The sequence below is a fragment of the Camarhynchus parvulus genome, chromosome 25, assembly GCF_901933205.1.
Source record: "Camarhynchus parvulus chromosome 25, STF_HiC, whole genome shotgun sequence".
Taxonomy (NCBI): Eukaryota; Metazoa; Chordata; class Aves; order Passeriformes; family Thraupidae; genus Camarhynchus; species Camarhynchus parvulus.
In genome coordinates, this window is record NC_044595.1 from 450,483 (window position 1) to 478,253 (window position 27,771).

Sequence of the window (27,771 nt, forward strand, 5' to 3'; positions counted from 1 at the left end):
GGGTGTTTTCCCCTGGAATTCCTGGTGTAATTCCTAGTGTAATTCCAGGTGTTTTTCCCTGGAATTCCGGGTGTTTTTCTGTGGAATTCCTGGTGTAATTCAGGTTTTTCCTGCCCCAGGGCACGACAGGGGCATGCTGGTGTTCAATTCCCCTTTCTCTCCCCATTTCCATCTCAAATTCCCGATGTTTTTCCGGGTGTTTTCCCTGGAATTCTGGGTGTAATTCTAGTGGAATTCCCAGTGTTTTCCCGGAATTCCGGCTGTAATTCTGGGTTTTCGTGTAATTCCAAGTTTCATGCCCAGGGCACGTGCGTGGTGTTCAATTCCCCTTTCTCTCCCCCATTCACGTCCCAAATTCCCGATGTTCTTCCCGGTGTTTTTCCCTGGAATTCTGGGTGTTTTCCCATGGAATTCCCAGTGTAATTCCGGCTGCAATTCTGGGTTTTTCCCCTAAGACACGACAGGGACGTGCTGGTGTTCAATTCCCCTTTCTCTCCCCTATTTCCCCAAATTCCGGCTGTAATTCCGGGTGTTTTCCCCTGGAATTCTGGGTGTTTTTCCCGGTGTAATTCTAGGTGTTTTCCCCTGGAATTCCGGGTGCTTTTCCCGGTGTAATTCTGGGTGTTTTCCCCTGGAATTCCCGGTGTAATTCCCGGTGTAATTCCGGGTGTTTTCCCTGGAATTCCCGGTGTTTTCCCCTGGAATTCCTGGTGTTTTCCCCTGGAATTCCCGGTGTAATTCCGGGTGTTTTCCCCTGGAATTCCCGGTGTTTTTCCCGGTGTAATTCCGGGTGCTTTCCCCGCCCCAGGGCACGACGGGGGCATGCTGGTGTTCAAGCTGGAGCGGGAGCGGCCGGCGCTGGCCGTGCACGGCAATTCCCTGTTCTACGTCAAGGACCGCTTCCTGCGGCAGCTCGACTTCGGCAGCTCCCGCGACGTGGCCGTCATGCAGCTCCGCAGGCACGGCGCCCCCAAATCCCCCAAATCCACCCCGAAATCCGCCCCAAATCCACCCCAAATCCATCTCAAAATCCGTCTTAAAATCCACCCCAAAATCCCTGAAATCTGGCCCAAAATCTATCCCAAAATGCCCGAAATCCGCCCCAAAATCCGCCCCCAAATCCATCTCAAAATCCGTCTTAAAATCCACCCTAAAATCCCTGGAATCTATCCCAAGCTCCATCCCAAAATGCCCGAAATCCACCCCAAAATCCGTCTCAAAATCCATCTTAAACTTCACCCCAAAATCTCTGAAATCTATCCCAAAATCTATCCCAAAATGCCTGAAATCCACCCCAAAATCCATCCTAAAATCCATCCCAGAATCCCCCCAAAAATCCCCAAAATCCGCCCCAGAATTCATCCCAAAAATCACCAAAGTCTGCCCCCAAACCCATCACAAACTCCACCCTAAAATCCATTCTGAAATCCCTGAAATCTACCCCAAAATCCATCCCCAAATCCCTGAAATCCACCCCAAAATCCACCCCAAAACCTGTCCTGAAAATCTCCAAAACCCACCCCAAAATCCACTCTAAAAATCTCCAAAATCCACCCCAAATTCCCCCAAATCCATCCCATACAGCCCCAGAGTTCCCAAATTCCCCCAAATCCATCCCAAACACCCCCAGAATTCCCAAATTCCCCCAAATCCATCCCATACAGCCCCAGAGTTCCCAAAGTCCCCCAAATCCATCCCAAACAGCTCCAGAATTCCCAAATTCCCCCAAATCCATCCCAAACACCCCCAAATTCCCCAAATTCCCAAAATTCCCCAAATCCATCCCAAACAGCCCCAGGATTCCCAAATTCCCCCAAATCCATCCCAAACACCCCCACAGGTTCCCAAATTCCCCCAAATCCATCCCAATACAGCCCCCCAAAAGCCCCAGAGTTCCCAAATTCCCCCAAATCCATCCCATACAGCCCCAGAGTTCCCAAATTCCCCCAAATCCATCCCAAACACCCCCAGGGTTCCCAAATTCCCCCAAATCCATCCCAAACAGCTCCAGAATTCCCAAATGCCCCCAAATCCATCCCAAACAGCCCCAGAGTTCCCAAATGCCCCCAAATCCATCCCAAACAGCCCCAGAATTCCCAAATTCCCCCAAATCCATCCCAAACAGCCCCAGAATTCCCAAATTCCCCCAAATCCATCCCAAACAGCCCCAGAATTCCCAAATTCCCCCAAATCCATCCCAAACAGCCCCAGAGTTCCCAAACCACCATCCCAAACAGCCCCAGAATCAAATTCCCCAAATCCATCCCAAACAGTCCCAGAGTTCCCAAATTCCCCCAAATCCATCCCAAACATCCAAACGCAAACCCCCAGAGTTCCCAAATTCCCCCAAATCCATCCCAAACAGCCCCAGGATTCCCAAATTCCCCCAAATCCATCCCAAACAGCCCCAGAATTCCCAAATTCCCCCAAATCCATCCCATACAGCCCCAGAGTTCCCAAATTCCCCCAAATCCATCCCAAACACCCCCAGAATTCCCAAATTCCCCCAAATCCATCCCATACAGCCCCAGAGTTCCCAAATTCCCCCAAATCTATCCCAAACACCCCCAGAGTTCCCAAATTCCCCCAAATCTATCCCAAACAGCCCCAGGATTCCCAAATTCCCCCAAATCCTTCCCAAACAGCCCCAGAATTCCCAAATTCCCGTTTTTTTCCCCTTTTCCAGCGGCTCCAAGTTCCCGGTTTTCAGCATGAGCTACAACCCAGCTGAGAATTCCGTGCTGCTCTGCACCGTGAGTCCCAAAATCCCGAGGTTTTTTGGGGAAAAATCCCCCAAATCCCCAACTCTGGGGGAAAACCCCTTCCAATCCCACTTTGTTCCTCTGAGAAATCCCTCAAATCCCACTTTTTTGGGGTAGAAAATCCCTCAAATTTGTGTTTTTTAAGGGGGAAAAACCCCTCAAATTGCACTTTTCTTGGGAGGGGGGGAAATCCCTCAAATCCCTGATTTTTTTTAGTAAAAAATCCCTTAAATTCCACATTTTTTGGGGGGAAAAATCCCTCAAATCTCTGATTTTTGGGATGGGGAAAAAAACTAAAAACATTTTTTGTCACATTTTTAATGGTAAAAATCTTTTTTGGGATTAAATTCAGGGGGGCTTTTTTGGGGAAAAATCCCTTAAATTCCATGGGATTTTTTGATGGGGAAAAACTCAAATTCCGTGGTTTGAACTTAAATTCCATGGTTTTGAGGATGGGAAAATCGTCAAATCCTGATTTTTTTGAGGAAAAAATCCCTTAAATTCCACATTTTTGGGGGGGAAAAATCCCTCAAATCCCTGATTTTTTCCACTTTTTGGGGGTGGGGAGGAACCTCTTAAATGCCACATTTTTTAAAATGGCAAAATCCCTTAAATTCCTCCTTTTTCTGAGGAAAAATCCCTTAAATTCCATGGGGCTTTTTTGGGGAAAATCCCTTAAACTCCGTGGGATTTTTTTGAGGAAAAACCCCTTAAATTCCATGGTTCTGGGTAGGGAAAAAACCTCTTCAATTCCACGTTTTTTTGGGGAAAATCCCTTAAATTCCATGGGTTTTTCAGGGGAAAAAAATCACTTAAATTCCGCACTTTTGGGGGAAAAATCCCCAAACCCCAGATTTTTTTGGGGGAAAAGCCCTAAAATGCCCCATTTTTATCACGCAGCGAGCCAGCAACCTGGAGAACAGCACCTACGACCTGTACACCATTCCCAAGGATGCGGATTCCCAAAATCCCGACGGTGGGTGTGGCCCGAGCCCCCAAAAATCCCAGCAATTCCCATCCCCCCCTCTGTTTGTCCCTTCGTTTATCCCCAAAAAATCCCTTTTTTTCCCCCCTAAATTTTGCTTTTTTCCCCCGGATTTTTGGCAGCTTTCCCGCTTTCCCTTTGAAAAATTCAAACTTTTCCAGCTCCCCCCATCCATATTTTATCAGGAATTCTCCGTTCCCTTCCCAAATTTCTCCTCCCAGCTGGAGATTTCCTGGCTCTGTCCAAACTTGATGGATCTCAGGCCGATTTTTGGGACGTTCCATCCGCAAAAAAAACCCAAAACCCTTTAAAAGCGACAATCCCAGGAATTATTTTGTTTTTCCCTTTCCTGGCAAAAATGCCGCGTGATTTTATTTTATTTTATTTCATTTTAGGGGGGGAATTTAGGATTCCAAGCCTTGATTTAACGGGATGAAAACTCCCAAATTATTGGGTTTTTGTCCCGGTTTGAAATCCCAGCTGCTCCCCACCTGCCAGGGAGCAATGATGGATTTGGAGCCTTTTCCAGGGATTTATGGATTCCGCAGGGTTTGGAGCAGGGAATATTTCCCTGCTGGGGTGGATTTGGAAGGGAAAAAAAAATGGATTTTTTTTTGGGAAGTTTTTCCAGCTGGGATATTGGGAAGATCAATCAAATCCCTGGATTTGATGGAGGATGCAGCTGGGTCCCAAAAAACAAAAAAATGAGGGAAAAGGGAAAATTCTGCTGCCAGGGGAGGGAAAAGGGCCTGGCCTCAGAGAGGGTTTGGGGGCAAAACCCTCAAATCCCTGAGTTTTTGGGAAAAATCCTTCAAATCCTGGATTTTTTGGGGAAAAAAAATCCCTCAAGTTCCACATTTTTTAGGGGGAAAATCCCTCAAATTCTGCTTTGTTTTTTTGAAAAATCCCTCAAACCCCACAGTTTTGGGAAAAATCCCTCAAACCCCACAGTTTTGGGAAAACCCCTCGAGTTCCACTTTTTTTTTGGGGAAAACCCCTCGGGTTCCACATTGTGGGGGTTTTCAGGGCCTTTTCTGGCTGGAAATTTGGGGTTTTTATGGAATATCCGGGGCTGGAGCAGCCTGGGATGGGGGGATTGTCCCATGGGATTGTCCCATGGGATGGGAGGAGATTTAGGGTCCCTTCTGATCCCCAAAATTCCGGGATTCTGGGCTGTGAATCCAGGAGGAATCCGGATCCCATCCCAGCCTCTGAACCCCCATCCCATCGATCCCAGTGATCCCATCCCAATCCCATCAATCCCACTGATCCCATAATCCCGTTCCAATCCCTGAATCCCAGTCCCACAAATCCCATTGATCTCTTATTCCCATCCCAAGCCCATCCCATCCCATAAATCCCATCCTTTAAATCCCATTTTATAAACCTCATCCCACCCCATAAATCCCATCGATCCCATCCCAATCCCTGAATCCCAATCCTATAAATCCCACTGATCCCTTATTCTTATCCCAACCCCATTCTAATCCCATCCTATAAATCCCATCCCATGAATCCTAATCCCATCCTATAAATCCCATTTTATAGATCTCATCCCACCCCACAAATCCCATCAATCCCATCCCAATCCCGTCCCATAAATCCCATCCTAAGGGATTGAGCCTGGGTGGATCCCAGCTGGATCCCGGGGTTGTTCCCGGGTTAATCCTGGGTTTATCCCGGCCGGATCCCGGGGTTTATCCCAGGTTTATCCTGGGTTTATCCCGGCCGGATCCCGGGGTTTATCCCAGGTTTATCCTGGGTTGATCCCGGCCGGATCCCAGGGTTGATCCCGGCTGGATCCTGGGGTTAATCCCAGGTTTATCCCGGGTTGATCCTGGCCAGATTCCTGGGGTTAATCCCAGGTTTATCCTGGGTTGATCCTGGCCGGATCCCGGGGTTTATCCCAGGTTTATCCTGGGTCAATCCTGGGTTTGATCCCAGCCGGATCCCGGGGTTGATCCCAGCTGGATTCCTGGGGTTAATCCCAGGTTTATCCCGGGTTGATCCCAGCTGGATTCCCAGGCTTAATCCTGGGTTTATCCTGGGTTGATCCCGGCCGGATCCCAGGGTTGATCCTGGGTTTATCCCAGGTTTATCCCGGGTTGATCCTGGCCGGATTCCCGGGTTGATCCCAGGTTTATCCTGGGTTGATCCCGGCCGGATTCCCGGGTTGATCCCGGCCGGATCCCCGGGTTGATCCCGGTTGTTTTTTGGGGTCGCAGCTCCGGAGGGGAAGCGCTCCTCGGGGCTCACGGCCGTGTGGGTGGCGCGGAACCGATTCGCCGTCCTGGACAGGATGCACTCGGTGAGATCCCGGGAGAAAACAGGAAAAAACGGGAAAAAAACGGAAAAAACGGGAAATCGGGTTAATGGGATGGGATCCAGGGGGGCCTGATCCCAGAAAAAGGGCGGGGATTGGGATAACAGGGATTGGGATAACAGGGATTGGGATAACGGGGATTGGATCCGGAGGAACCTGATCCCAAATAAAAAAGGGTTGGGAAAAGCGGGAATGGGTCTGGAGCAGCTGGAAAAGGGAATGGAGAATCCTGAGCCTGGAGAAAAGGGGGATCCAGGGGGGATTTGGGATCCAGGGGGATTTGGGATCTGCCAGAGGGAATTTGGGATCTGATCCCAGGGAATGGGGCAGGACAAGAGGGAACGGCCTCGAGCTGTGCCAGGGCTGGAAATCTGGGATGGTTTTTCCATGGGAAAAGGGTTGGGAAGCATCGGAGGGGCTCAGGGAGGGCTGGATCCCCATCCCTGCAGGGGTTCGAGGGATTCCCGGGATTTGGGTTGGGTTTGATGCTTTTCCAGCCTCCAAAATCCCAGAATTCGGGGAAAACCCCGATTTCCAAGCCAGCTCTTTGTGCTCCCTCAAAAAAAGTGGGAAAAATCCTGGAAAAACCCAACTCTGCTTCGGCCCAAAGGGCACGAAAACCCACCTGCATTCCCTAAAAACCCTAAAATCCGGGATTCTCTTCCCGGGGGCAGATCCTGATCAAGAACCTGAAGAACGAGATCACCAAGAAGGTTCCGGTTCCCAACTGCGATGAGATTTTCTACGCGGGCACCGGGAATCTGCTCCTGAGGGACTCCGACTCCATCACCCTCTTCGATGTCCAGCAGAAAAGGTGGGAATTTTCTGGGAACTTTCCAGGAATTTTCTGGGAATTTTCTGGGAATTTTCCAGGAATTTTCTGGGAATTTTCTAGGAATTTTCCAGGAATTCCGCACCTAAAACCTGCTTTTTGTGCACCAAATCCTGGGTTTTTTCACCCTAAATCCTCCACTTTTTTCATCCCAAGTCCCGTTTTATTTTACCCTAAATCCAATTTTTTTTCCGCCCTAAATCCTGGTTTTTTTCACCCCAAATCCAGCTTTTCCCACCCCAAATCCTGCTTGTTCCTGTGGAAAGCTAGGAAAGGCTGGAGAAGGGTTTTTTTGGGATCTGCTGGGGGTTTTTTGGGATCCGCTGGGGTTTTTGGGATCCGCTGGGTTTTTTGGGATCTGCTGGGGTTTTGGGATTGCTGGGGTTTTGTCGGGGTTTTTGGATGCTGGGGTTTGGTCGCTGGGGTTTTTGCATCCCTGGGGTTTGGGGGGTTTTGGGGATCAGCTGGGGTTTTTGGGATCCTGGCGCTGGATTTTGGGCCGTTCCCTGATCCCGGGTCCGGGGTTTTTCCAGGACTTTGGCCTCGGTGAAGATCTCCAAGGTGAAGTACGTGATCTGGTCGGCCGACATGTCCCACGTGGCGCTGCTGGCCAAGCACGGTGAGCTCCGGGGGAAAACCCCCATCCCCATTCCCATCCCCATCTTCATTCCCATCCCTGTTCTGTTTTCTATTCCTGTACTTCCCATTGCTCCCGTTATTCCCATTCCCATCCTGATCTCCATTCCCGTCCCCATTCCCCATCCCCATTCCCACTTCTCTTCCCATCCTCAATCCCATCCCCATTCCCATCTCTGTTCTCATCCTGATCTCCATTCTCATTCACATTCCTGTAATTCCCATTCTTGTTCCCATTATTCCCGTAATTCTCACAGTCCTCGTTATCTCCATTCCCATCTCCATTCCCATCTCCATTCCCATCTCCATCCCCATCTCCATTCCCATCCTGATCTCCGTTCTCGTTCCCATTCTCATTGCCGTTATTCCCATCCCTGTTCTCATCCCAAATCCTGTAATTCTCATTCCCTCGTTCCCGTTATTCCAGTAATTCCCCGGTTCCTGCCATTCCCGTCATTCCCTGCAATCCCTGCCATTCCCATCCTTGCCGGGTTCCCATTGTTCCCGTCGTTCCTGTCGTTCCTGTCGCTCCCGTTATTCCCGATGTTCCCATAATTCCACGGTTCCCATAATTCCCATAATTCCCATCGATTCCCATGAATTCCCATCGATTCCCCGCAGCCATCCTGATCTGTAACCGGAAGCTGGAGTCGCTGTGCCAGATCCACGAGAACATCCGGGTCAAGAGCGGCGCCTGGGACGAGAGCGGCGTCTTCATCTACACCACCAGCAACCACATCAAATACGCCGTCACCTCGGGGTCAGCCGGCTCCGCGGGACGGACGGGAATTCCGCGGGATGGATGGGAATTGTCACCGGGATGGATGGGAATTGTCACTGGGATGGATGGGAATTGTCACCAGGATGGATGGGAATTGTCACTGGGATGGACGGGAGTTGTCACTGGGATGTTGGGAGCTCCCTGGGATGGACGGGAGTTCTCACTGGGATGGATGGGAGTTGTCACCGGGATGGACAGGAATTGTCACCGGATGGATGGGAATTGTCACTGGGATGGACGGGAATTGTCACCGGGATGGATGGGAATTGTCACTGGGATGGACGGGAATTGTCACCGGGATGGATGGGAATTGTCACCGGGATGGATGGGAATTGTCACTGGGATGGATGGGAGTTGTCACTGGGATGGACGGGGATGGATGATGGGAATTGTCACAGGATGTTGATGGGTTGTCAGTGTGGGGTGTCACTGGATGGATGGGATGTCACCGGAGGAGGGACCGGGACGGTTGTACGGGATGTATGGGTTGTCACCGGGGGTAGGGGTTGGGATTGTCACCGGATGGACAGGATGTCACTGGGATGGATGGGAGTTGTCACCGGGATGGATGGGAATTGTCACTGGGATGGATGGGAGTTGTCACCGGATGGATGGGGCCGGAATTGTGACCGGGATGGTCAGGAATTCTCACTGGGATGGTCAGGAGTTCTTTGGGATGGTCTGGAATTCCTTGGATGGTCAGCAGTTCCCTGGGATGGCCAGGAATTGCCACTGGGATGTTGAGAGCTCACTAGGATGGTCAGGAATTGTCACCGGGATGGTTGGGAGTTCCCTGGGATGATCTGGAATTCGTTGGGGTGGCCGGGAATTCCCTGGGATGGCCGGGAATTGCCACTGGGATGGCCGGGAATTCTCACTGTGGGGTGGCCAGGAATTCCCCGGGATGGTCTGGAGTTCTCTGGGAGCTCAGCAGGAATTCCCTGGGATGGCTGGGAGTTCTCGCCGGGAATTCTCACCAAGAATGTGCCCCCAGAATTCCCTGGGATGGCCGGGAATCCTCACCGGGAATGTGCCCCCAGAATTCCCTGGGATGGCTGGGAATTCCCTGGCATGCCTGGGAATTCTCACCAGGAATTCTCAATGGGAATGTCCTCCCAGAATTCCTTGGCATGGCTGGGAATTCTCTCCGGGAATTCTCACTGGGAACGTCCCCCTGAATTCCCTGGGATGGCTGAGAATTCTCACCAGGAATTCTCAATGGGAATGTCCCCCTGAGTTCCCTGGGATGGCCAGAAATTCCCACCAGGAATTCTCAGTGGGAACGTCCTTCCCAGATGGCATGGCTGGGAATTCTCACCGGGAATTCTCACTGGGAACATCCCCCTGAATTCCCTGGCATGGCCGGGAATTCTCGCTGGGAGCGTGCCCCCGGAACTCCCCGGCACGTCCGGGCATTCCCAGCGGGAATTCTCACCGGGAATGTCCCCGTCCCATCGGCGCAGGGATCACGGGATCATCCGCACGCTGGACCTGCCCATCTACGTGACGCGCGTGAAGGGCAACAACGTCTATTGCCTGGACCGGGAGTGCCGGCCCCGCGTGCTCACCATCGACCCCACCGAGTTCCGCTTCAAACTCGCCCTCATCAACAGGAAGTACGACGAGGTCAGGAGTAAACCTGGGAATGAGGGAAAAGTGGGAAAAAAAATGGGGGAAAACGGGGTCGGGAATGAGGGAAGAGTGGGGTTGGGAATGGTGGGTCAAAGTCGGGTGTGCTCACCATCGACCCCACCGAGTTCGCTTCAAGCTCGCCCTCGTCAACAGGAAATACAACGGGGTTAGGAATAAACCTGGGAATGAGGAAAATGGGGGAAAATGGGGTCGGGAACGAGGGAAGGGTGGGGTTGGGAATGGTGGGTCAAAATCGGGAGTGCTCACCATCGACCCCACCGAGTTCGCTTCAAGCTCACCCTCATCAACAGGAAATACAACGGGGTCAGGAAATCCAGGAATGGGGAAAATGGGGTTGGAAATTGGGGAAAAATTGGGGAAAATGGGGTTGGGAATGGTGGAGAAATGGGGTTGGGAATGGTGGAGAAATGGTGTTGGGAATGGTGGAGAAATGGGGTTGGGAATGGTGGATCAAAATTGGGAGTGCCAGACCCACGTGCTCAGCATCAAACCCCACTGAGTTCCGCTTCAAACTCGCCCTCAGCAACAGGAAATACGACGAGGTCAGGAATAAACCTGGGAACGGGAGAAAATCTGGGATTGGGAATGGGGGAAAAGTGGGAAAAAATGGGATTGGGAATGAGGGAAAAGTCCTCATTCCTCAATCCTCGCGTGCTCACCATCAATCCCACCAAGTTCAGGTTCAAATTCACTCTCAGCAAGAGGAAATATGACGAGGTCAGGAAATAAACCCTGGGAATGGGGAAAATGGGGGAAAACGAGATAGGGAGCTGGGGAAAATTCTCAAGGATTTTGGATTTGGGAGTAGGGCCTTGGGAGCATTTGGGAATAGGGGCTGGCAAAACATTTCCTGAGGATAGGAGAAGCTTTTCCTGAGGGTTTTGGGAAGAGCCTCTCCCAAGGATAGGAAAAGCCTTTCCCGAGGGATTTTTGGGAAGATCCTTCCCCAGGATTTTTGGGAAGAGCCCTTCCCGAGGATGTGGGGCCGCCCCGCAGGTGCTGCACATGGTGCGGAACGCCAAGCTGGTGGGGCAGTCGATCATCGCGTACCTGCAGCGCAAGGGGTACCCCGAGGTGGCCCTGCACTTCGTCAAGGACGAGAAAACGCGCTTCAGCCTGGCCCTGGAGTGCGGCAACATCGAGGTGACGCCGGCTCTGGGGACAGTCCGGGGCTTTCTGGGACAGTCCGGGGCTTTTTGGGGCGTTTTGGGGACTCTCTGGTATGTTTTCGGCCATTCTGAGAAGTTTTGGGACATTCTGGGAAGTTTGGTTTTCTATATTTTGGGATGTTTTGGGGCCTAGGATGTTTGGGATGTTTTCATTTGAGAGTTTTGGACATTCTGGAGTTTGGTTTTGGATACTTTGGGATGTTTTTGGGACATTTTGGGACACTCTAGGATGTCTTGGGATGTTTTTGGCCATTCTGGTTGTTTGGGAATTCTGGGGAGTTTGGTTTTCGATATTTTGGGATGTTTTTGGGACACTCTAGGATGTCTTGGGATGTTTTCGGCCATTCTGAGAAGTTTTGGGACATTCTGGGAAGTTTGGTTTTTGATATTTTGGGATGTTTTTGGGACGCTCTAGGATGTCTTGGGATGTTTTCGGCCATTCTGAGAAGTTTTGGGACATTCTGGGAAGTTTGGTTTTGGATACTTTGGGATGTTTTTGGGACATTTTTGGGACACTCTAGGATGTCTTGGGATGTTTTTGGCCATTCTGAGAAGTTTCGGGACATTCTGGGAAGTTTGGTTTGGGACATTTTTGGGACACTCTAGGATGTCTCGGGATGTTTTTGGCCGTCCTGAGTTGTTTTGGGACATTCTGGGAAGTTTGGTTTTGGATATTTCGGGATGTTTTTGGGACATTCCCTGGGAACAGATCGCCCTGGAGGCAGCCAAGGCTTTGGACGACAAGGGCTGCAGGGGGAGGTGGCTCTGCCGCCATCCCTGCTCCCATTCCCCATTCCCAATCCCATTCCCGGTCCCTCTAACCCCGGAATTCCCTGTCACAGATCGCCCTGGAGGCAGCCAAGGCCCTGGACGACAAGGGCTGCTGGGAGAAGCTGGGCGAGGTGGCCCTGCTGCAGGGGAACCACCAGGTGGTGGAGATGTGCTACCAGCGCACCAAGAACTTCGACCGCCTCTCCTTCCTCTACCTCATCACCGGCAACCTCGAGAAGCTCCGCAAGATGATGAAGATCGGTGAGCGACGCCATTCGTGCCGGGAATCCCGCCTGATTCCCGCGTTTCCTGGGGCTGGAAGAGCGGCTGATTCCTGGTTTCCCAGTCCTGGAAAGGGCGGCTGATTCCCGGTTTTATTGGGCTGGGAACGGCGGCTGATTCCCGGTTTTCCTGGGGCTGGAAGAGCGGCTGATTCCCGGTTTTATTGGGCTGGAAGAGTGGCTGATTCCCAGTTTTCCTGGGTTGGGAACAGCGGCTGATTCCCGGTTTTATTGGGTTGGGAAGGGCGGCTGATTCCTGGTTTTATTAGGACTGGGAACAGCAGCTGATTCCCGGTTTTCCTGGGGCCAGGAATGGGCCGATTCCCGGTTTTCCTGGGGCTGGGAACGGCGGCTGATTCCCGGTTTTCCTGATTTTCCAGCGGAGATCCGGAAGGACATGAGCGGGCACTACCAGAACGCGCTGTACCTGGGGGACGTGGCCGAGAGGGTGCGGATCCTGCGGAACTGCGGCCAGAGTGAGCCATTCCCGATGGAATTCTGGGAATTCCGGGCACGGGGAGTTCTTCCTGACAGGAATTCTGGGCACAGGGAGTCGTTCCCGACGGGAATTCTGCCCTGGAAGCTCAGGAAAGGCTCTCGGATCCCTAAGCACTTCCGTCACTCCAGTGGTCATTCCCATTATTTCAATGGCTATTCCTGCTATTCCCATTTTTCCAATGGCTATTCCCAGTATTTCCCATTATTCCCGTGGTCATTTCCATTATTCCAATGGCTATTCCCACTATTCCTATTTTTCCAATGGCTCTTTCCAGTATTTTCCTTTATTCCCATGGTTATTCCCATTATTCCAATGGCTATTCCCACTATTTCCTATTATTCCAGTGGCTATTCCCAGTATTTCCCATTATTCCTGTGGTCATTCCCATTATTCCAGTGGCTATTCCCAGTATTTCCCATTATTCCTGTGGTCATTCCCAGCATTTCCCGTTATTCCAATGGCTGTTCCCAGTGTTTCCCATTATTCCCGTGGCCATTCCCGTTATTCCCGTGGCCGTTCCCAGTGTTTCCCGTTATTCCCGTGGCCATTCCCGTTATTTTTCCAGAGTCCCTGGCGTTCCTGACGGCCGCGACGCACGGGCTGGACGAGGAGGCTGAGAGCCTGCGGGAATCCTTCGATCCCGAGAAGGAGACGGTGGGAACGCCGGGAAAACTCCGGGAAAACTCCAGGAAAACTCTGGGAATCTGGGAGGGAGGGAGGGAGGGAGGGAAGGGATGGGGGCTCCTGGGAAACTCTAGGAATTTGGGAAGGGAGCAGCGGGGTCCGGTGAGGAAAACGCCTGGAATTTGGGAAGGAGGGAACGGTGGGGATGGAGGAAATCCTGGAAAACTCCAGGAATTCGGGAAGAGTGGGATCTTAGTGGGGATGGACTCCTGGAAAACTCCTGGAATTCAGGAAGGAGGGGTCCTGGAAAACTCCAGGAATTTGGGAAGGGAACAGTGGGATCCAGAGGGGATGGAATCCTGGAAAACTCCAGGAATTTGGGAAGGGAATAGTGGGATCCAGTGGGGAGAACTCCTGGAAAACTCCTAGAATTCAGGAAGGAGGGGAGGGGTGGCTCCTGGAAAACTCCAGGACTTTAGGAAGGGAACAGTGGGATCTAGAGGGGATGGAATCCTGGAAAACTCCAGGAATTTGGGAAGGGAACAGTGGGTTCCAGTGGGAGGAACTCCTGGAAAGCTGCAGGAATTTGGGAAGGAGCTGTGCGTGGCAAGGCAGCTCCCTCCCGGGTTCCCGAAGAACGGGATTTTCCTGGCGCATCCCGACGCTTTCCCGGCGTGTCCCAGATCCCGGCCGTGGATCCCGAGGCGCGGCTGCTGCAGCCGCCGGCCCCGGTGCTGCCCCTGGACACCAACTGGCCCCTGCTGACCGTGTCCAAGGGCTTCTTCGAGGGCTCCATCGCCGGGAAAGGTCGGCATTCCCGGCATTCCCGGGGTTTGGGGTGTTCTGGGAACTGGGGGGAAAAGGGGCTGGAAAACTGGGGGACGGTGTGGGGTGTGAGGCCAGGGGAGTGGGAAGGGGCGGGAATGGGATCAGGAATGGGAATGACCCCTGGGAATGGGATTGACCCGTGGGAATGGGATCAGGGCTGGGATTGGGATCAGGGCTGGGATTGGCCCCTGGGAATTTATTGGGATGGGATCAGGACTGGGGTTGGCCCTGGGATTGGGTCCCTTGGGATGATCAGGGCTGGGATGGATCAGACCTGGGATTGGGATTGGATTAGGACCCTGGGATTGAGCCCTGGGATTGGGATCAGGGCTGGGATTGGCCCCTGGGAATGGGATTGACCTGTGGGAATGGGATCAGGATTGGGATTGAGCCCTGGGATTGGGATCAGGGCTGGGATTGGCCCCTGGGAATGGGATCAGGACTGGAATTGGAATTCCTGGGATTCAGTGTGGGTGTCCAGCTGGGGATGAGCGCCATGATCTCGGAGCTCTCCCCCACCCTCATAAATCCCAAAATTCCACAAAATCCCACCCCAAGATGTGACAACACAGTAGCAGAGTGGGGTTTTCCCCTCGTGGAATCCTTTCCCAAGGGTCTTTCCCTGTTGTTTTTTTCAGGGAAAGGAGGAGCCCTGGCCGCCGACATCGACATCGACACCGTGGGCACCGAGGGCTGGGGCGAGGACGCCGAGCTGCAGCTGGATGAAGGTGGGAAAACCCTGGAATTTTCCTTGGGAAAGCTGCCTTCCCCCTGCCCGTGGGACCCCTCTGACATCCCCTGCTCCCTGCAGACGGATTCGTGGACGCCGGGGAAGGATTCGGAGAGGAAGGAACGGGAAAAGGCCAGGAGGAGGGAGGAGGATGGGAGGTGGAGGAAGATTTGGATCTTCCCCCCGAGCTGGTAGGAGAATCCTGGGGCGTCCCAGCGCCGATTCCTCGGGAATTCGGGAAGCAGGGAATGTTCTGTGGGATCGTCCAGCTCGGGTTTCAGCTGGAATTCCGGGATTTCCCCCCAGGATGTCCCCGCCGGCCCTGCAGGAACGGCTGAGGACGGATTCTTTGTGCCCCCCACCAAAGGCACCAGCCCAGCCCAGGTAAAATCCTGGATTTCCTCGGAAATTCCCTCCTTTTCCCTTTGTTTTTTTTTTTTGGGGTGGATTTGTGAGTCCAATGTGGGAGTTCCATTGTGGGAACTCTGCCCATCCCAATCCCACCTGGATTCCCTCTTCCCCAGGTGTGGTGCAACAATTCCCAGCTCCCCGTGGATCACATCCTGGCAGGATCCTTCGAGACAGCCATGAGGGTGAGTTTTCCACGGAATTTTTTATGGAAAAACTCCTCCTTTCCCCCTTACTTCACAAATCCTCACTTTGCATTTATCTGGGAACATTCCATCCCCGTTTTCCTGTGGATACGACCCCGAGCGAGGCCTCGGCGCTGCCTGATCCAGGTTTTCCCGACCCAATCCGTGATGTTTTAAATTTTTTTAAATTTTTTTTTTTCCCTCCCTCAGCTGCTCCATGACCAGGTGGGAGTGACCAACTTCGGGCCCTACAAGCAGCTCTTCCTGCAGACCTTCTCGCGGGGCAGGACGACATTCCAGGCGCTTCCCAGCCTCCCCGCCATGTACGGGTTCCCGCACCGCAACTGGTGAGCGCTGGCACGCGCCTTTCCCGCCTTCCGGGGAGAAATCCCGGATTTGTGGGGCTGGGAACGAGCCCAGCCGGTCCGAGGTGGACGCTCAGAATTCCTTGGGCAGCTCCAGGGATGCGGAGGAGCCGGAATTCCCGGTTTGTGGAGAGAGCTGGGAATTGTGGTGGGGGCAGAGATGGGTTTGGGGCTGAGCTCGGGGCAAAATCCAGGGAATGGCCAGGGCTGGATCATGGAGTGAGGGGCTGGGAAATGTCCAGGAATGGAGCTGGAAAAGGGAATGGAGAATCCTGAGGGAGCTGAGGGTGGGCTCAGCCTGGAGAAAAGGGGGATCCAGGGGGATTTGGGATTTGATCCCAGGGAACGGGGACGGGATGAGAGGAACTCCTCAAGTTGCACCAGGACAGGTTTAGGTTGGGTATTCGGGGGAATTTTTCCATGGGAAAGCATTGGGAAATTCAGTTTTCCATGGAATCTTCCCGTGGAAAAGCATTGGGAGCCATTTTCCCGAAATTCCGTTTTCCATGGAACTTTTCCATGGAAAAGCACCAGGACAGGTTTAGGTTGGGTATTCGGGGGAATTTTTCCATGGAAAAGCATTGGAAAATTCCATTTTCCATGGAGTTTTTCCCATGGGAAAGCATTGGAAAATTCCATTTTCCATGAAATTTTTTTTCCATGGAAATGCACCAGGACAGGTTTAGGTTGGGTATTCGGGGGAATTTTTCCATGGGAAAGCATTGGAAAAATTCCATTTTCCATGGTGTTTTTGCATGGAATTTTTCCATTTTCCATGGAATTTTTCCATGGAAGAAAAGCATTGGAAAATTCCATTTTCCATGGAATTTTTGCATGGAATTTTTCCATGGAAAAGCATTGGAAAATTCTGTTTTCCATGGAATTTTTCCATGGAAAGATTGAAAATTATTTAATTTTTATTTTTCCATGAAAAGCATTAAGTTTTTCCATGAATTTTTCCATGGAAGAAAAGCATTGGAAAATTCCATTTTCCATGGAATTTTTCCATGGAAAAGCATTGGAAAATTCTGTTTTCCATGGAATTTTTCCATGAAGAAAAGCATTGGAAAATTCCATTTTCCATGGAATTTTTGCATGGAATTTTTCCATGGAAAAGCATTGAAAATGCCTTTTTTCGACAATTTTTAAAATGACCTGATCTGGTATTAGCTGAAAATTATTTTCCATGGAATTTTTTCCATGGAAAAGCATTGGAAAATTCTGTTTTCCATGGAATTTTTCCATGGTAGAAAAGCATTGGAAAATTCCATTTTCCATGGAATTTTTGCATGGAATTTTTCCATGGAAAAGCATTGGAAATTTGTTTTTATGTGTTTTTCTTGCTTCTTTTCCCATTGAAAAATTCCATTTTCCATGGTGTTTTTCCATGGAATTTTTCCATTTCCCATGAAATTTTTTGATGGAAAAGCATTGGAAAATTCCATTTTCCATGGCTATTTGGGATGAATTTTTCCATGGAGAAGCATCGGGAACCGTTGGAAGGGACTCGGGGAGGTGCATTCCCATCCCTGGAGGGGAATTCCCAGGAATCCCTGGGCCGCTCCGGGAATTCCATCCCGCCCTCACCGGGCCCACACGCCCCTTCGCCGCCCTCATCCCTAAACCCGGCATTTCTCGGGGCTGCAGGAAGGAGGCCGGGCTGAAGAACGCGCTGCCGGCCGTGGGGCTGAAGCTGAACGACCTGATCCAGCGGCTGCAGCTCTGCTACCAGCTGACCACGGCCGGCAAGTTCGAGGAGGCCGTGGAGAAATTCCGGCTGATCCTGCTCAGCGTGCCCCTGCTGGTGGTGGACAACAAGCAGGAGATCGCCGAGGTCAGGGGTTGCTGAGGGGGAAATGTGGGATTCGTGCCCTGAAAAACGTGGAGTTCCTGAGGGGGGGAAATGTGGGGGTTCTGTGCTGAAAAACTTGGAATTCGTGAGGGGGAAATGTGAGATTCGTGCCCTGAAAAACATGGAATTCCTGAGGGGGAAATGTGGGAATTCCTGCCTTGGAAAACGCAGAATTTCTGAGGGGGGAAATGCGGGGATTCTGTCCTGAAAAACTTGGAATTCGTGAGGGGGAAATGTGGGATTCGTGCCCTGAAAAACATGGAATTCCTGAGGGGGAAATGTGGGGGTTCTGCCATGGAAACCACAGAATTTCTGAGGGGGGAAATGCGGGAATTGCTGAGGGAAAATGTAAGAATTTCTATGGGAGAAATGTGGGGATTCGTGCCCTGAAAAACTTGGAATTCCTGAGGGGGAAATGTGGGAATTCCTGCCTTGGAAAACACAGAATTTCTGAGGGAAATGTGAGATTCATGAGGGGGAACATGTGGGAATTCGTGAGGGGAAAATGTGGGATTCCTGAGGGGGAAACGTGGGGATCCTGCCCTGAAAAAACGTGGAATTCCTGAGGGGGAAATGTGGAAATTCCTGAAGGGAGGAAACATGGAATTCATGAGGCGGAAATGTGGGATTCATGAGGGGGAACATGTGGGAATTTCTGAGGGGGGAAACATGGAATTTTGAGGGGGGGAATATGTGGGAATTCACACCTTGGAAAACACAGAATTCCTGAGGGGAAAATGTGGGATTTCTGAGAGAAAAATGTAGGAACTTCTGAGGGGAAACGTGGGAATTTCTGAGGGGAAATGTAGGATTACTGAGGAAGGAAATGTGGGAATTCCTGAGGGGGAAAATGCGGGATTTCTGAGGGGGGAAACGTGGGATTCCCCATCCCGATCCCGGGGTGTCCCCAGGGAAGGGTTTGATCCCCGGTTTTGTCCCAAAGGCGCAGCAGCTGGTCGCCATATGCCGGGAGTACATCGTGGGGTTGTCCATGGAGATCGAGAGGAAGAAACTGCCCAAGGAGACGCTGGAGCAGCAGAAGAGGATCTGTGAGGTGAGGGAGGCCTGAGGGGAAAAACCAAGGAATTCCTGAGGGGAAAATGTGGGAATTCCTGAGGGGGAAATGAAGGAAATCTGGAGGGAGAAATGAGGGAGTTCCTGAGGGGGAAATGTGGGATTTCTGAGGGGGAAAATGAGGGAATTTCTGAGGGGAAAACACTGAATTCACGAGGGGAAAATGTGGCATTTCTGAGGGGGAAAACGCGGAATTCCTGGGGAGGGAAAAGTGGAATTCCCGAGGGAGGAAATGAGGGAATTACTGAAGGGAAAACACAGAATTTATAAGAGGGAAATGTGGAATTCCTGAGGGGGAAAACACAGAATTCCTGAGGGAGGAAATGAGGGAATTACTGAAGGGAAAAACACGGAATTCCTGAGGAGGGAAATGTGAGATTCCTGAGGTGGTAAAAACCTCACTGGAAGTTTGGAATTCTGCCTTCAACGCAAACACAACAGGGAAAAGAGGGATTCCTTGTCATAATTCCTGTTATTCCCAAGGATTTTAACCCGTGCTTTCCCTGGCAGATGGCCGCCTACTTCACGCACTCCAACCTGCAGCCCGTGCACATGATCCTGGTGCTCCGCACCGCCCTCAACCTCTTCTTCAAGCTCAAGAACTTCAAAAAGCCGCCGCCACGCCTGCAATCCCTTCCGCCCCAAGCCGCAGCGTGAGACCCCTAATGGCCCTGTCCCCAATGGCATTGTCCCCAGTGGCCCTGTCCCCAATGGCCTTGTCCCCAATGGCCCTGTCCCCAAACTCAAGGTGAACTCCTTAGATGAGGCCCTCAAGTTGGGAAACACCATTTTTGGGGTGTCCCTGTCCCCAAACCCCCACTGTGACCCTTTTTGGGGTATCCCTGTCCCCAAACCCCCACTGTGACCCTTTTTGGTGTATCCCTGTCCCCAAACCCCTGCTGTGAGCCATTTTGGTGTATCCCTGTCCCCAAACCCCTGCTGTGACCCTTTTTAGTGGATCCCTGTCCCCAAACCCCCACTGTGACCCTTTTAATGGTCCCTGTCCCCAAACCCCCACTGTGAACCCCTTTTGGGGTAGCCCTGTCCCCAAACCCCCACACACCCTTTTTGGGGCATCCCTGTCCCCAAACCCCCACTGTGACCCTTTTTTGTGGTGTCCCTGTCCCCAAACCCCCACTGTGACCCTTTTTGGGGTATCCCTGTCCCCAAACCCCCACTGTGACCCATTTTGTGGTGTCCCTGTCCCCAAACCCCCACTGTGACCCTTTTTGGGGTATCCCTGTCCCCAAACCCCCACTGTGACCCTCTTTGGGGTGTTCACATCCCCAAACCCCCACTGTGACCCATTTTGTGGTGTCCCTGTCCCCAAACCCCCACTGTGACCCTTTTTGGGGTATCCCTGTCCCCAAACCCCCACTGTGACCCTCTTTGGGGTGTTCACATCCCCAAACCCCCACTGTGACCCTTTTTGGGGTGTCCCCCGTCCCCGTGCTCACGGCGCCGCCGTTCCCAGACGCGGAAGATCCTGGCGGCGTGCGAGAAGAACCCCGTCGACAGCCACCAGCTCAACTACGACCAGCACAACCCCTTCGACATCTGCGCCGCCTCCTACCGCCCCATCTACCGCGGCAAAGCCGTGGAGAAGTGTCCCCTCAGCGGGGCCTGCTACAGCCCCGAGTTCCGGGGGCAGATCTGCCGCGTCACCACGGTGAGGGGAAGCCGCCGCTGGTTCCGCGGGGTTTGCATCCTGCTGAGCTGTGGGCCGGGCGGGTTTGGGGTTTGGAGGTGGTTTGAGGGGTCAGCGCTGTCCTTGGGGGTGACATTTTGTGGTTCCGGAGGGGGTTTGGGGTCTCTCCCACAAGGGAGGCCTGTGGGAGTTGGGCCTGGTTGGTCAAGAGGAGGCTGAGGGGGAACCTCATCCATCCATGGAAATATCTCAGATATTCATGGAAATATCTCCAAAATCCCCAAAAATCTCTTCTCTGAGGGGGGATTTGAGCTCTGGGGCGTTTCTCCCACAAGGGAGGCCTGTGGGAGCTGGGCCTGGTTGGTCTGGAGGAGGCTGAGGGGGAAACTTATCTATCCATGGAAATATCTCAGATATCCATGGAAATATCTTCAGTATCCACGAAATATCTTCAATATTCGTGGGAATATCTCCGAAATACCCAAAAATCTCTCCTCTGAGAGGGGAATTTGGGCTCTGGGGCGTTTTTCCCACAAGGGAGGCCTGTGGGAGTTGGGCCTGGTTGGTCTGGAGGAGGCTGAGGGGGAATCTCATCCATCCATGGAAATATCTCAGATATTCATGGAAATATCTCTGAAATACCCAAAAATCTCTCCTCTGAGAGGGGAATTTGGGCTCTGGGGCGTTTTTCCCACAAGGGAGGCCTGTGGGAGCTGGGCCTGGTTGGTCTGGAGGAGGCTGAGGGGGAATCTTACCCATCTGTGGAAATCTCTCTAATATCTGTGGAAATATTTCCAGTATTTGTGGAAATACCTCAAATATTCATGGAAATATCTCCAAAATCCCCAAAAATCTCTTCTCTGAGGGGGGATTTGGGCTCTGGGGCGTTTCTCCCACAAGGGAGGCCTGTGGGAGTTGGGCCTGGTTTGTCTGGAGGAGGCTGAGGGGGAACCTCATCCATCCATGGAAATATCTCAGATATTCATGGAAATATTCTTTTTTTTTTTTTTTTTTTGGTGTTGGGGTTGGGGGTTTTTTTTTTTGTGGGGGGGGGGGGAACTTTTTTTTTTTTTTTTTACTTAAACATTGTTGGACTGAATCTTGATAAATCCCTCTGAGGGGGGATTTGAGCTCTGGGGCATTTTTCCCACAAGGGAGGCCTGTGGGAGTTGGGCCTGGTTGGTCTGGAGGAGGCTGAGGGGGAACCTCATCCATCCATGGAAATATCTCAGATATTCATGAAATATCTCTAATACCAAAAATCTCCTCTGGGGGGGCCTGTGTTTTTCCCAAGGGAGGCCTGGGTGGTTGGTTAAGTAGGGGAACTTATCTATCCATGAATATCTCCAATTCCATGGAATTATCTTCAGTATCCAAATATCTCAGGGGTATCTCAAAATACCCAACCTCCTCTGAGAATTGGGCCTGGGGCGTTTCCCACAAGGGAGGCCTGTGGGAGCTGGGCCTGGTTGGTTTGGAGGAGGCTGAGGGGGACTCTCATCCATGGAAATGCCTTCAATATCCATGGAAATATCTTAAATACCCCCTCAAATCCCTCTAATTTCCACACAAACCCCTCAGATTCCCACCCAAATCTCCCAGTGGGATCTCAGGGCACTCCCAAACCCTTCCTGGTGTTCCCAGCACAAGCCCAGGAGTGACAGCCACAAACCCAACCCCTAAATCCTGAGTTTTCACCCTTAAATCCTGAGCTTTCACCCCTAAATCCTGAATTTTCACCCCTAAATCCCAAATTTTCACCCCTAAATCCCAAATTTTCACCCCTAAATCCTCGCTTTGTCCCTGCAGGTGACGGAGATCGGGAAGGACGTGCTGGGGCTGCGCATCAGCCCCCTCCAGTTCCGCTAGGAATTCTCCTGGAGAAGGAAATTCCCACTCCCCCATCCCAGCTTTCCCCCCAGTCCCTCCCCTCGGCCATTCCCATCCTCCCTTCCCGGTTTTTCCCCACTCTGGAATGCCAGACTGGGGTTTTTTTCCCCACATTTAGCAGGAATTTTTTTTTCCTTGCTCCCACAGCAATTTTCCTGTGCTTTTATCCCAATTATTTTCCAGAGGGGGAAGGCGGGGGGGGCTCTTCCCAAATCCTGGCTGTGACACAAGCACCTCTGCTCCCCTTAAAATCCCAAAAAACTGCTCAAAAACCCCTGGGATTGGCTCTGTAAATCCCGGATCAGGGAAATCCCGCTCCCTCTGGAAGCGTCTCCGTGTTTGTTGACTCCTCCTGTTGTTGCCATGGCAACCCAGCGAGCTCCCATTGTTAATAAAGTTCGTTAATCACCTGGATTTTCCTGCTTTGCAGCTCAGGACACACACACACGCAAAAAATACTGGAATTTAATCCCTTTTCCCACCTCTGCTTGGAGAGCTGGGAATTTGTTCCAGAGGATGGGATCGGCACTCCTGGGATAATTTGGAGCCGGGTGTGTTAATGCGCGGGGTGTAATTAACGCCCCAATTAACCCTGAGGGCCTGTCCTGCTTTTCCAGGTGGAGTTTTGTCCTTTGGCACCCCCGGGTTTGGCCCCAGGGCGCGGAAAAGGCTCCGGGATCCCTGAATTTGGGCGGATTCCGAACCCTGCGGGGCGGAGAGGGATGGGAATAACAACGGGGGAGGATGCGGGGTGCAATTCCAGGGGTTGTCCTGCTGGGAATGTCCAGGGAACGGGGCTGGAAAAGGAAATCAGGAATCCTGGGGGGGCTCGGCCTGGAGAAAAGGGGGATCCGGGGGGGGATTTGGGATCCGGGGGGATTTGGGATCCGGGGGGATTTGGGATCCAGGGCAGATTTGGGATCCAGAGTCGGATCTGTCACAGAAAAGGGGTCCAGGGAGATTTGGGGATTTGGGATCAGGGAGATTTGGGATCTGATCAAGAAAATATTTGGGATCAGGGGGATTTGGGATCCAGGGGGATTTGGGATCTGCCAGAGAGGGTTGGGGATCAGGGGGATTTGGGATCAGGGGGATTTGGGATCTGATTCCAGAGGATTGATTCAGGGACAGGGACAGGACAAGAGGGAACGGCCTCGAGCTGTGCCAGGGCTGGAAATCTGGGATGGTTTTTCCATGGAAAAAGGGTTGGGAAGCATTGGAGGGGCTCAGGGAGGGCTGGATCCCCATCCCTGCAGGGAATTCCCGGAATTTGGAGTGGGTGAGGATCACTTTGGGATTCTTCCCCCCCCTCCCCATCACAGATCCCGGAATCCCTCGGGGTCTTCAACCTTTTATTTATCCGTAAAAAAGCAGGGGGTTAAAAAAAGGGAATGTGAGCATTCCGTCACTTCCAGCATTCCGTGGGGGATTCCGGGGGGATCTGGGGTCAGCCGGAGCCAATGGAGGATTCAGGGTTTGGGGGATTTGAGGACCAGGGAGTCGTGGCAGGCCACGGCGATGCCCCCGATGAGGTTCAGGAACTCCTGGAAGTCCAGCTGCCCGTCGCTGTTCATGTCCAGCTTCTTCATCATCCTGTCCACCACGCCCGGGTCCTTCTGGTTCTGGGGAAAGAAAAATAAAAAGTGGGAATTTGTGCCTGGAATGAGGGGGAATTCCCTGCCCAGGCAGGGAGGGGAGTTCAGGGAATCCTGGAATGGTTTGGGATGGGAAATCCTTGAACAGCCACGTTCAGGGATGTTCCCGCAATCCCATCCTGCTCCAGATTCCATCCCGGCACATCCCCAGGGCTGGGACCCCCTGGGTCATCCCATCCCTTTGATCCCATCCCATCCCATTCCCATCCCTTTGATCCCATCCCATCCCATTGATCCCATCCCTTTGATCCCATCCCATCGATCCCATCCCTTTGATCCCATCCCTTTGATCCCATCGATCCCATCCCAGCACATCCCCGGCCATTGATCCCATCCCAGATGATTGATCCCATGGTTCCCATCGATCCCATCCCATTCCAGTGATACCATGGATCCCATGGATCCCATCCCCATCCCATTCCATGGATCCCATGGATCCCATCCCCATCCCATTCCATGGATCCCATTGATCTGATCTCAATGCCATGGATCCCATCCCATCCCACGGATCCCATCCCATCAATCCCCTCCCAGTCGCATGCATCCCATCCCATTGATCCTATTCCCACCCCATTTCATGGATCCCATCCCAATCCCATGGATCCCATGGATCCCATGCATCAATCCCCTCCCAACCCCATGGATCCCATCCCATTGATCCTATTCCCACTCCATTCCATGGATCCCATGGATCCCATCCATGGATCCCATGGATCCCTGATCCCATGGATCCCATCCCATGGATCCCATCCCAATCCCATTGATCCCATGGATCCCATCCCATGGATCCCATCCCAATCCCATTGGTCCCATGGCTCCCATCCCATGGATCCCATCCCAATCCCATTGGTCCCATGGATCCCCCCTGTCCCATCCCAACCCATTCCCCCGGCCCTCCCTTGGTGGCCCCTCGTCCCAGCCCCCATTCCGATTCTGACGCGCTCGGTGTCCATGAAGGCGCGGAATTCCCGCTTGGAGAGGGTGCAGGAGTCGCCCTCGCGGCCGGCGTAGCGCTGGAACACGGCCAGCAGCGACTCGATGCAGCGCTCCGTCTCCGTGGGCTGGGGGGCCAAAATCCCGGGATTTGGGGTCGGGGGAGGGCTGGGGAACCCCCTGTGCCCGTCCCAGGTGTGCCGGGGGCAATCCCGGATTTTCTGGGAGCAGGGAGAGGCCCCTGTGCCACCCATCCCAGGGGCAATCTCGGTTTTTTGGGATGAGGGAAGGGCTGGAGGAGCTTCCTGTGGCCATTTCAGGTTTTCCAGGGAGAAATTCCGGGTTTTTTGGGATGAGGGAAGGGCTGGAGGAGCCTCCTGTGCCCATTCCAGGTTTTCCAGGGAGAAATCCCATTTTATTTTGGGAGCAGGGAAGGGCAGAAGGAGCTTCCTCTGCCCATTCCAGGAGCGATTCCAGATTTTTTGGGAGCAGGGAGAGGCCCCCTCTGCCCATTCCAGGAGCAATCCCGATTTTTCTGTGATGAGGAAAGGGCTGGAGGAGCCTCCTGCGCCCATTCCAGGCGTGCCAAGGAGCAATCCCGAATTTTTTGGGGAGCAGGGAAGCCCCTCCCGCGCCCACTCCAGCTTTTCCAAGGGCAATCCCGGTTTTTTCGGGCGGCGGGAAGGGCTCAGCCGGACCCGTCCCGCCGCATTTTTCCCTGGATTCCGCTCCCCGGATTTCGCAGCGGGACGGGCCCGGAGCGGGAGCGGCTCCTGGAAAATGCCCTGGGGAGGTGGCGGATCCGGCGGGGCGGGGGAAGGGCCGGCCTGGATCCGCTCTTTCCCCGCTTTCCCCCCATTTCTCCCCACCCCACCCTGTTTTTCACCCATTTTCCCCCGTTTTTCTCCATTTTTACACTGTTTTCCCCCGTTTTTTTCCCTGTTTTTCTCTACTTTTTCTCATTTTCCTCCCGGTTTCTACCCTGGTTTCCCCTCCCCCATTTTCCGCCCCCTTTTTACCTGTTTCTGCCCCTATTTTTCCCCTTTTCCCCCTATTTTCCCCCATTTTTTCCGTTTCTTCTCCACCCCACCCTGGGTTTTCCTGTTTTTCACCCATTTCCCCCGTTTTCCTCCATTTTCCCCTGTTTTCTCCCGAGTTTTTCCTGTTTTTCCCTGTTTTTTCCCATTTTCCTCCCGGTTTCTCCCCTGGTTTTCCCCCCGTTCTCCCCCCACTTTCTGCTAATTTTTTTACCTGTTTTCCCCCCTCTTTTCCCCCTTTTTCCCCCCTTTTTTTCCGTTTCTTCCCCCTCTTCCTCCCTCCCCTTGGCACCACGCCCTATCCCCTCCCACTCCGATTTTGGGGCGTTTTGCCGGAAAATCTCCTTTTTTCCCCCTCCCTGCTCGGGATCCATTTCCCGCCCGAATTGCCGGGAATTCCTCACCATGGCTGGGACAGGCGGCGGCTCCGCTCCGGTTTGCAGTTGTAGGATCGGGGAAAAAGGAGCTCGGGGAAGGTTCGGGAGCCCCGCCCGGGCTGAGTCAGCCCCGGGCGCGTTGGGCAATTCCCGTTCCAGCGGCTCCTCCCGCGGCCCTGGAATGTGCCCGGCCCGGTCCGGGGCTTTGCGGGCATTCCCGAATCCTGCTCCATCCCGGTTCGCTCCTTGGGATATCCCTGGAGTCGTCCTCGGGCATGGGAGGGAAAAATCCTAAAAATCTTAACGGGGGAGGTTGAGGAAAAAAGGGGGAAATTTCCTCAAAAATCTTCTGGGAGAGCCTGGAACAGGAAACAGGAAAAATCCTAAAATATTCAGGGGGAGGCTGGAGAAGGAAAAAAGGGGGAAAAATTCCCTAAAATCTTCTCGGAGAGCCTGGGGCAGGAAAAGGGAAAATCCCAAAATATTCGGGGGAAGGCTGGAGAAGGAAAAAAGGGGGAAATTCCCTACAATCTTCTGGGAGAGCCTGGAACAGGAAACAGGAGAAATCCCGAAATATTCAAGGGGAGGCTGGAGAAGGAAAAAAGGGGGAAAAATTCCCTAAAATAATCTGGGAGAGCATGGAGCAGGAAACAGGAAAAATCCCAAAATATTCAGGGGGAGGCTGGAGAAGGAAAAAAGGGGAAAAATTCCCTAAAATCTTCCGGGGGGAGCCTGGAGCAGAGAGGGGTTGAAAACCAGGGATTGGGATGAGATTTGGGATCCCGGGAATTCTGATCTGGGACTCGGGAGATTTTCCCTTTCCCCTCCATTTCCTGCCCCCAGACTCCCGTTTTTCCCGAATATCGGGATTTCCCCCCAATCCGCCTTTCCCAAAGGGAATTTTCCCGAGCTGGGATCGCCCTTTGGGTTTTCCCTCCCGCCCGGAACCCCTCGGTGACATCGCGGGGTGAGGGGAGGTGACATTTCCCCGTGCCAGGGCCAGGCCCGGCGATCTGGGACATTCCACTCCCGGGGGCTGCGGGATGGAGACGCCGCCATCTGCGCGGCCACATGGCTGTGTCACTGTCCCCGGCACTGCCACCAAGGGCTGGCAGCTGTGTCACTGTCCCCGGCATTGTCACCACTGGCTGGCAGCTGCGTCACTGCCCCTGGCGTTGTCACCGAGCTGTGTCACTGTCCCTGTCCCCATCAATGAGCTCTGTCAGTGTCACTGTCCCTGCCCCTGGCATTGTCACCCAGCTGTGGCACTGTCCCTGGCACTGCCACCACGGGCTGGCACTGGCCCTGGCACTGCCACAAAAGGCTGGCAGCTGTGTCACTGCCCCTGGCGTTGTCACCGAGCTGTGTCACTGTCCCTGTCCCCATCACTGAGCCCTGCCGGTGTCACTGTTCCTGTTCCTGTTCCTGTCTCTGGCATTGCCACCCAGCCCTGCCAGTGTCACTGTCCCTGTC

General features: G+C 52.9%; 2 protein-coding genes across 2 annotated transcripts in view; one reads left to right on the forward strand and one right to left on the reverse strand.

Annotated features, from left to right (window-relative positions):
- COPA (coatomer protein complex subunit alpha) overlaps positions 1 to 22,710 on the forward strand; it is a 40,745-nt gene extending 18,035 nt beyond the window's left edge. The window contains exons 11-33 of the mRNA XM_030965287.1: positions 809 to 959; positions 2,687 to 2,753; positions 3,663 to 3,738; positions 5,973 to 6,055; positions 6,745 to 6,884; positions 7,436 to 7,521; positions 8,160 to 8,298; positions 9,783 to 9,945; positions 10,969 to 11,115; positions 11,984 to 12,173; positions 12,574 to 12,669; positions 13,258 to 13,346; positions 14,000 to 14,123; positions 14,783 to 14,872; positions 14,956 to 15,065; positions 15,181 to 15,258; positions 15,399 to 15,467; positions 15,678 to 15,814; positions 17,480 to 17,666; positions 18,628 to 18,738; positions 19,269 to 19,413; positions 20,225 to 20,427; positions 22,216 to 22,710. Of these exons, the coding sequence (XP_030821147.1) occupies positions 809 to 959; positions 2,687 to 2,753; positions 3,663 to 3,738; positions 5,973 to 6,055; positions 6,745 to 6,884; positions 7,436 to 7,521; positions 8,160 to 8,298; positions 9,783 to 9,945; positions 10,969 to 11,115; positions 11,984 to 12,173; positions 12,574 to 12,669; positions 13,258 to 13,346; positions 14,000 to 14,123; positions 14,783 to 14,872; positions 14,956 to 15,065; positions 15,181 to 15,258; positions 15,399 to 15,467; positions 15,678 to 15,814; positions 17,480 to 17,666; positions 18,628 to 18,738; positions 19,269 to 19,413; positions 20,225 to 20,427; positions 22,216 to 22,275 (2,741 nt within the window). The 3' untranslated portion in view covers positions 22,276 to 22,710. The remainder of the gene's footprint in view (positions 1 to 808; positions 960 to 2,686; positions 2,754 to 3,662; positions 3,739 to 5,972; positions 6,056 to 6,744; positions 6,885 to 7,435; positions 7,522 to 8,159; positions 8,299 to 9,782; positions 9,946 to 10,968; positions 11,116 to 11,983; positions 12,174 to 12,573; positions 12,670 to 13,257; positions 13,347 to 13,999; positions 14,124 to 14,782; positions 14,873 to 14,955; positions 15,066 to 15,180; positions 15,259 to 15,398; positions 15,468 to 15,677; positions 15,815 to 17,479; positions 17,667 to 18,627; positions 18,739 to 19,268; positions 19,414 to 20,224; positions 20,428 to 22,215) is intronic.
- A 924-nt stretch (positions 22,711 to 23,634) lies between these two features.
- S100A11 (S100 calcium binding protein A11) lies at positions 23,635 to 26,488 on the reverse strand. Its single transcript, XM_030965339.1, has 3 exons — positions 26,326 to 26,488; positions 24,893 to 25,012; positions 23,635 to 23,936 (listed from the first exon to the last, which is right to left on the reverse strand). The coding sequence occupies exons 1-3, from the start codon at positions 26,326 to 26,328 to the stop codon at positions 23,766 to 23,768; spliced, it is 294 nt and encodes a 97-aa protein (XP_030821199.1). The 5' UTR covers positions 26,329 to 26,488; the 3' UTR covers positions 23,635 to 23,765.
- Positions 26,489 to 27,771: the final 1,283 nt, after the last annotated feature.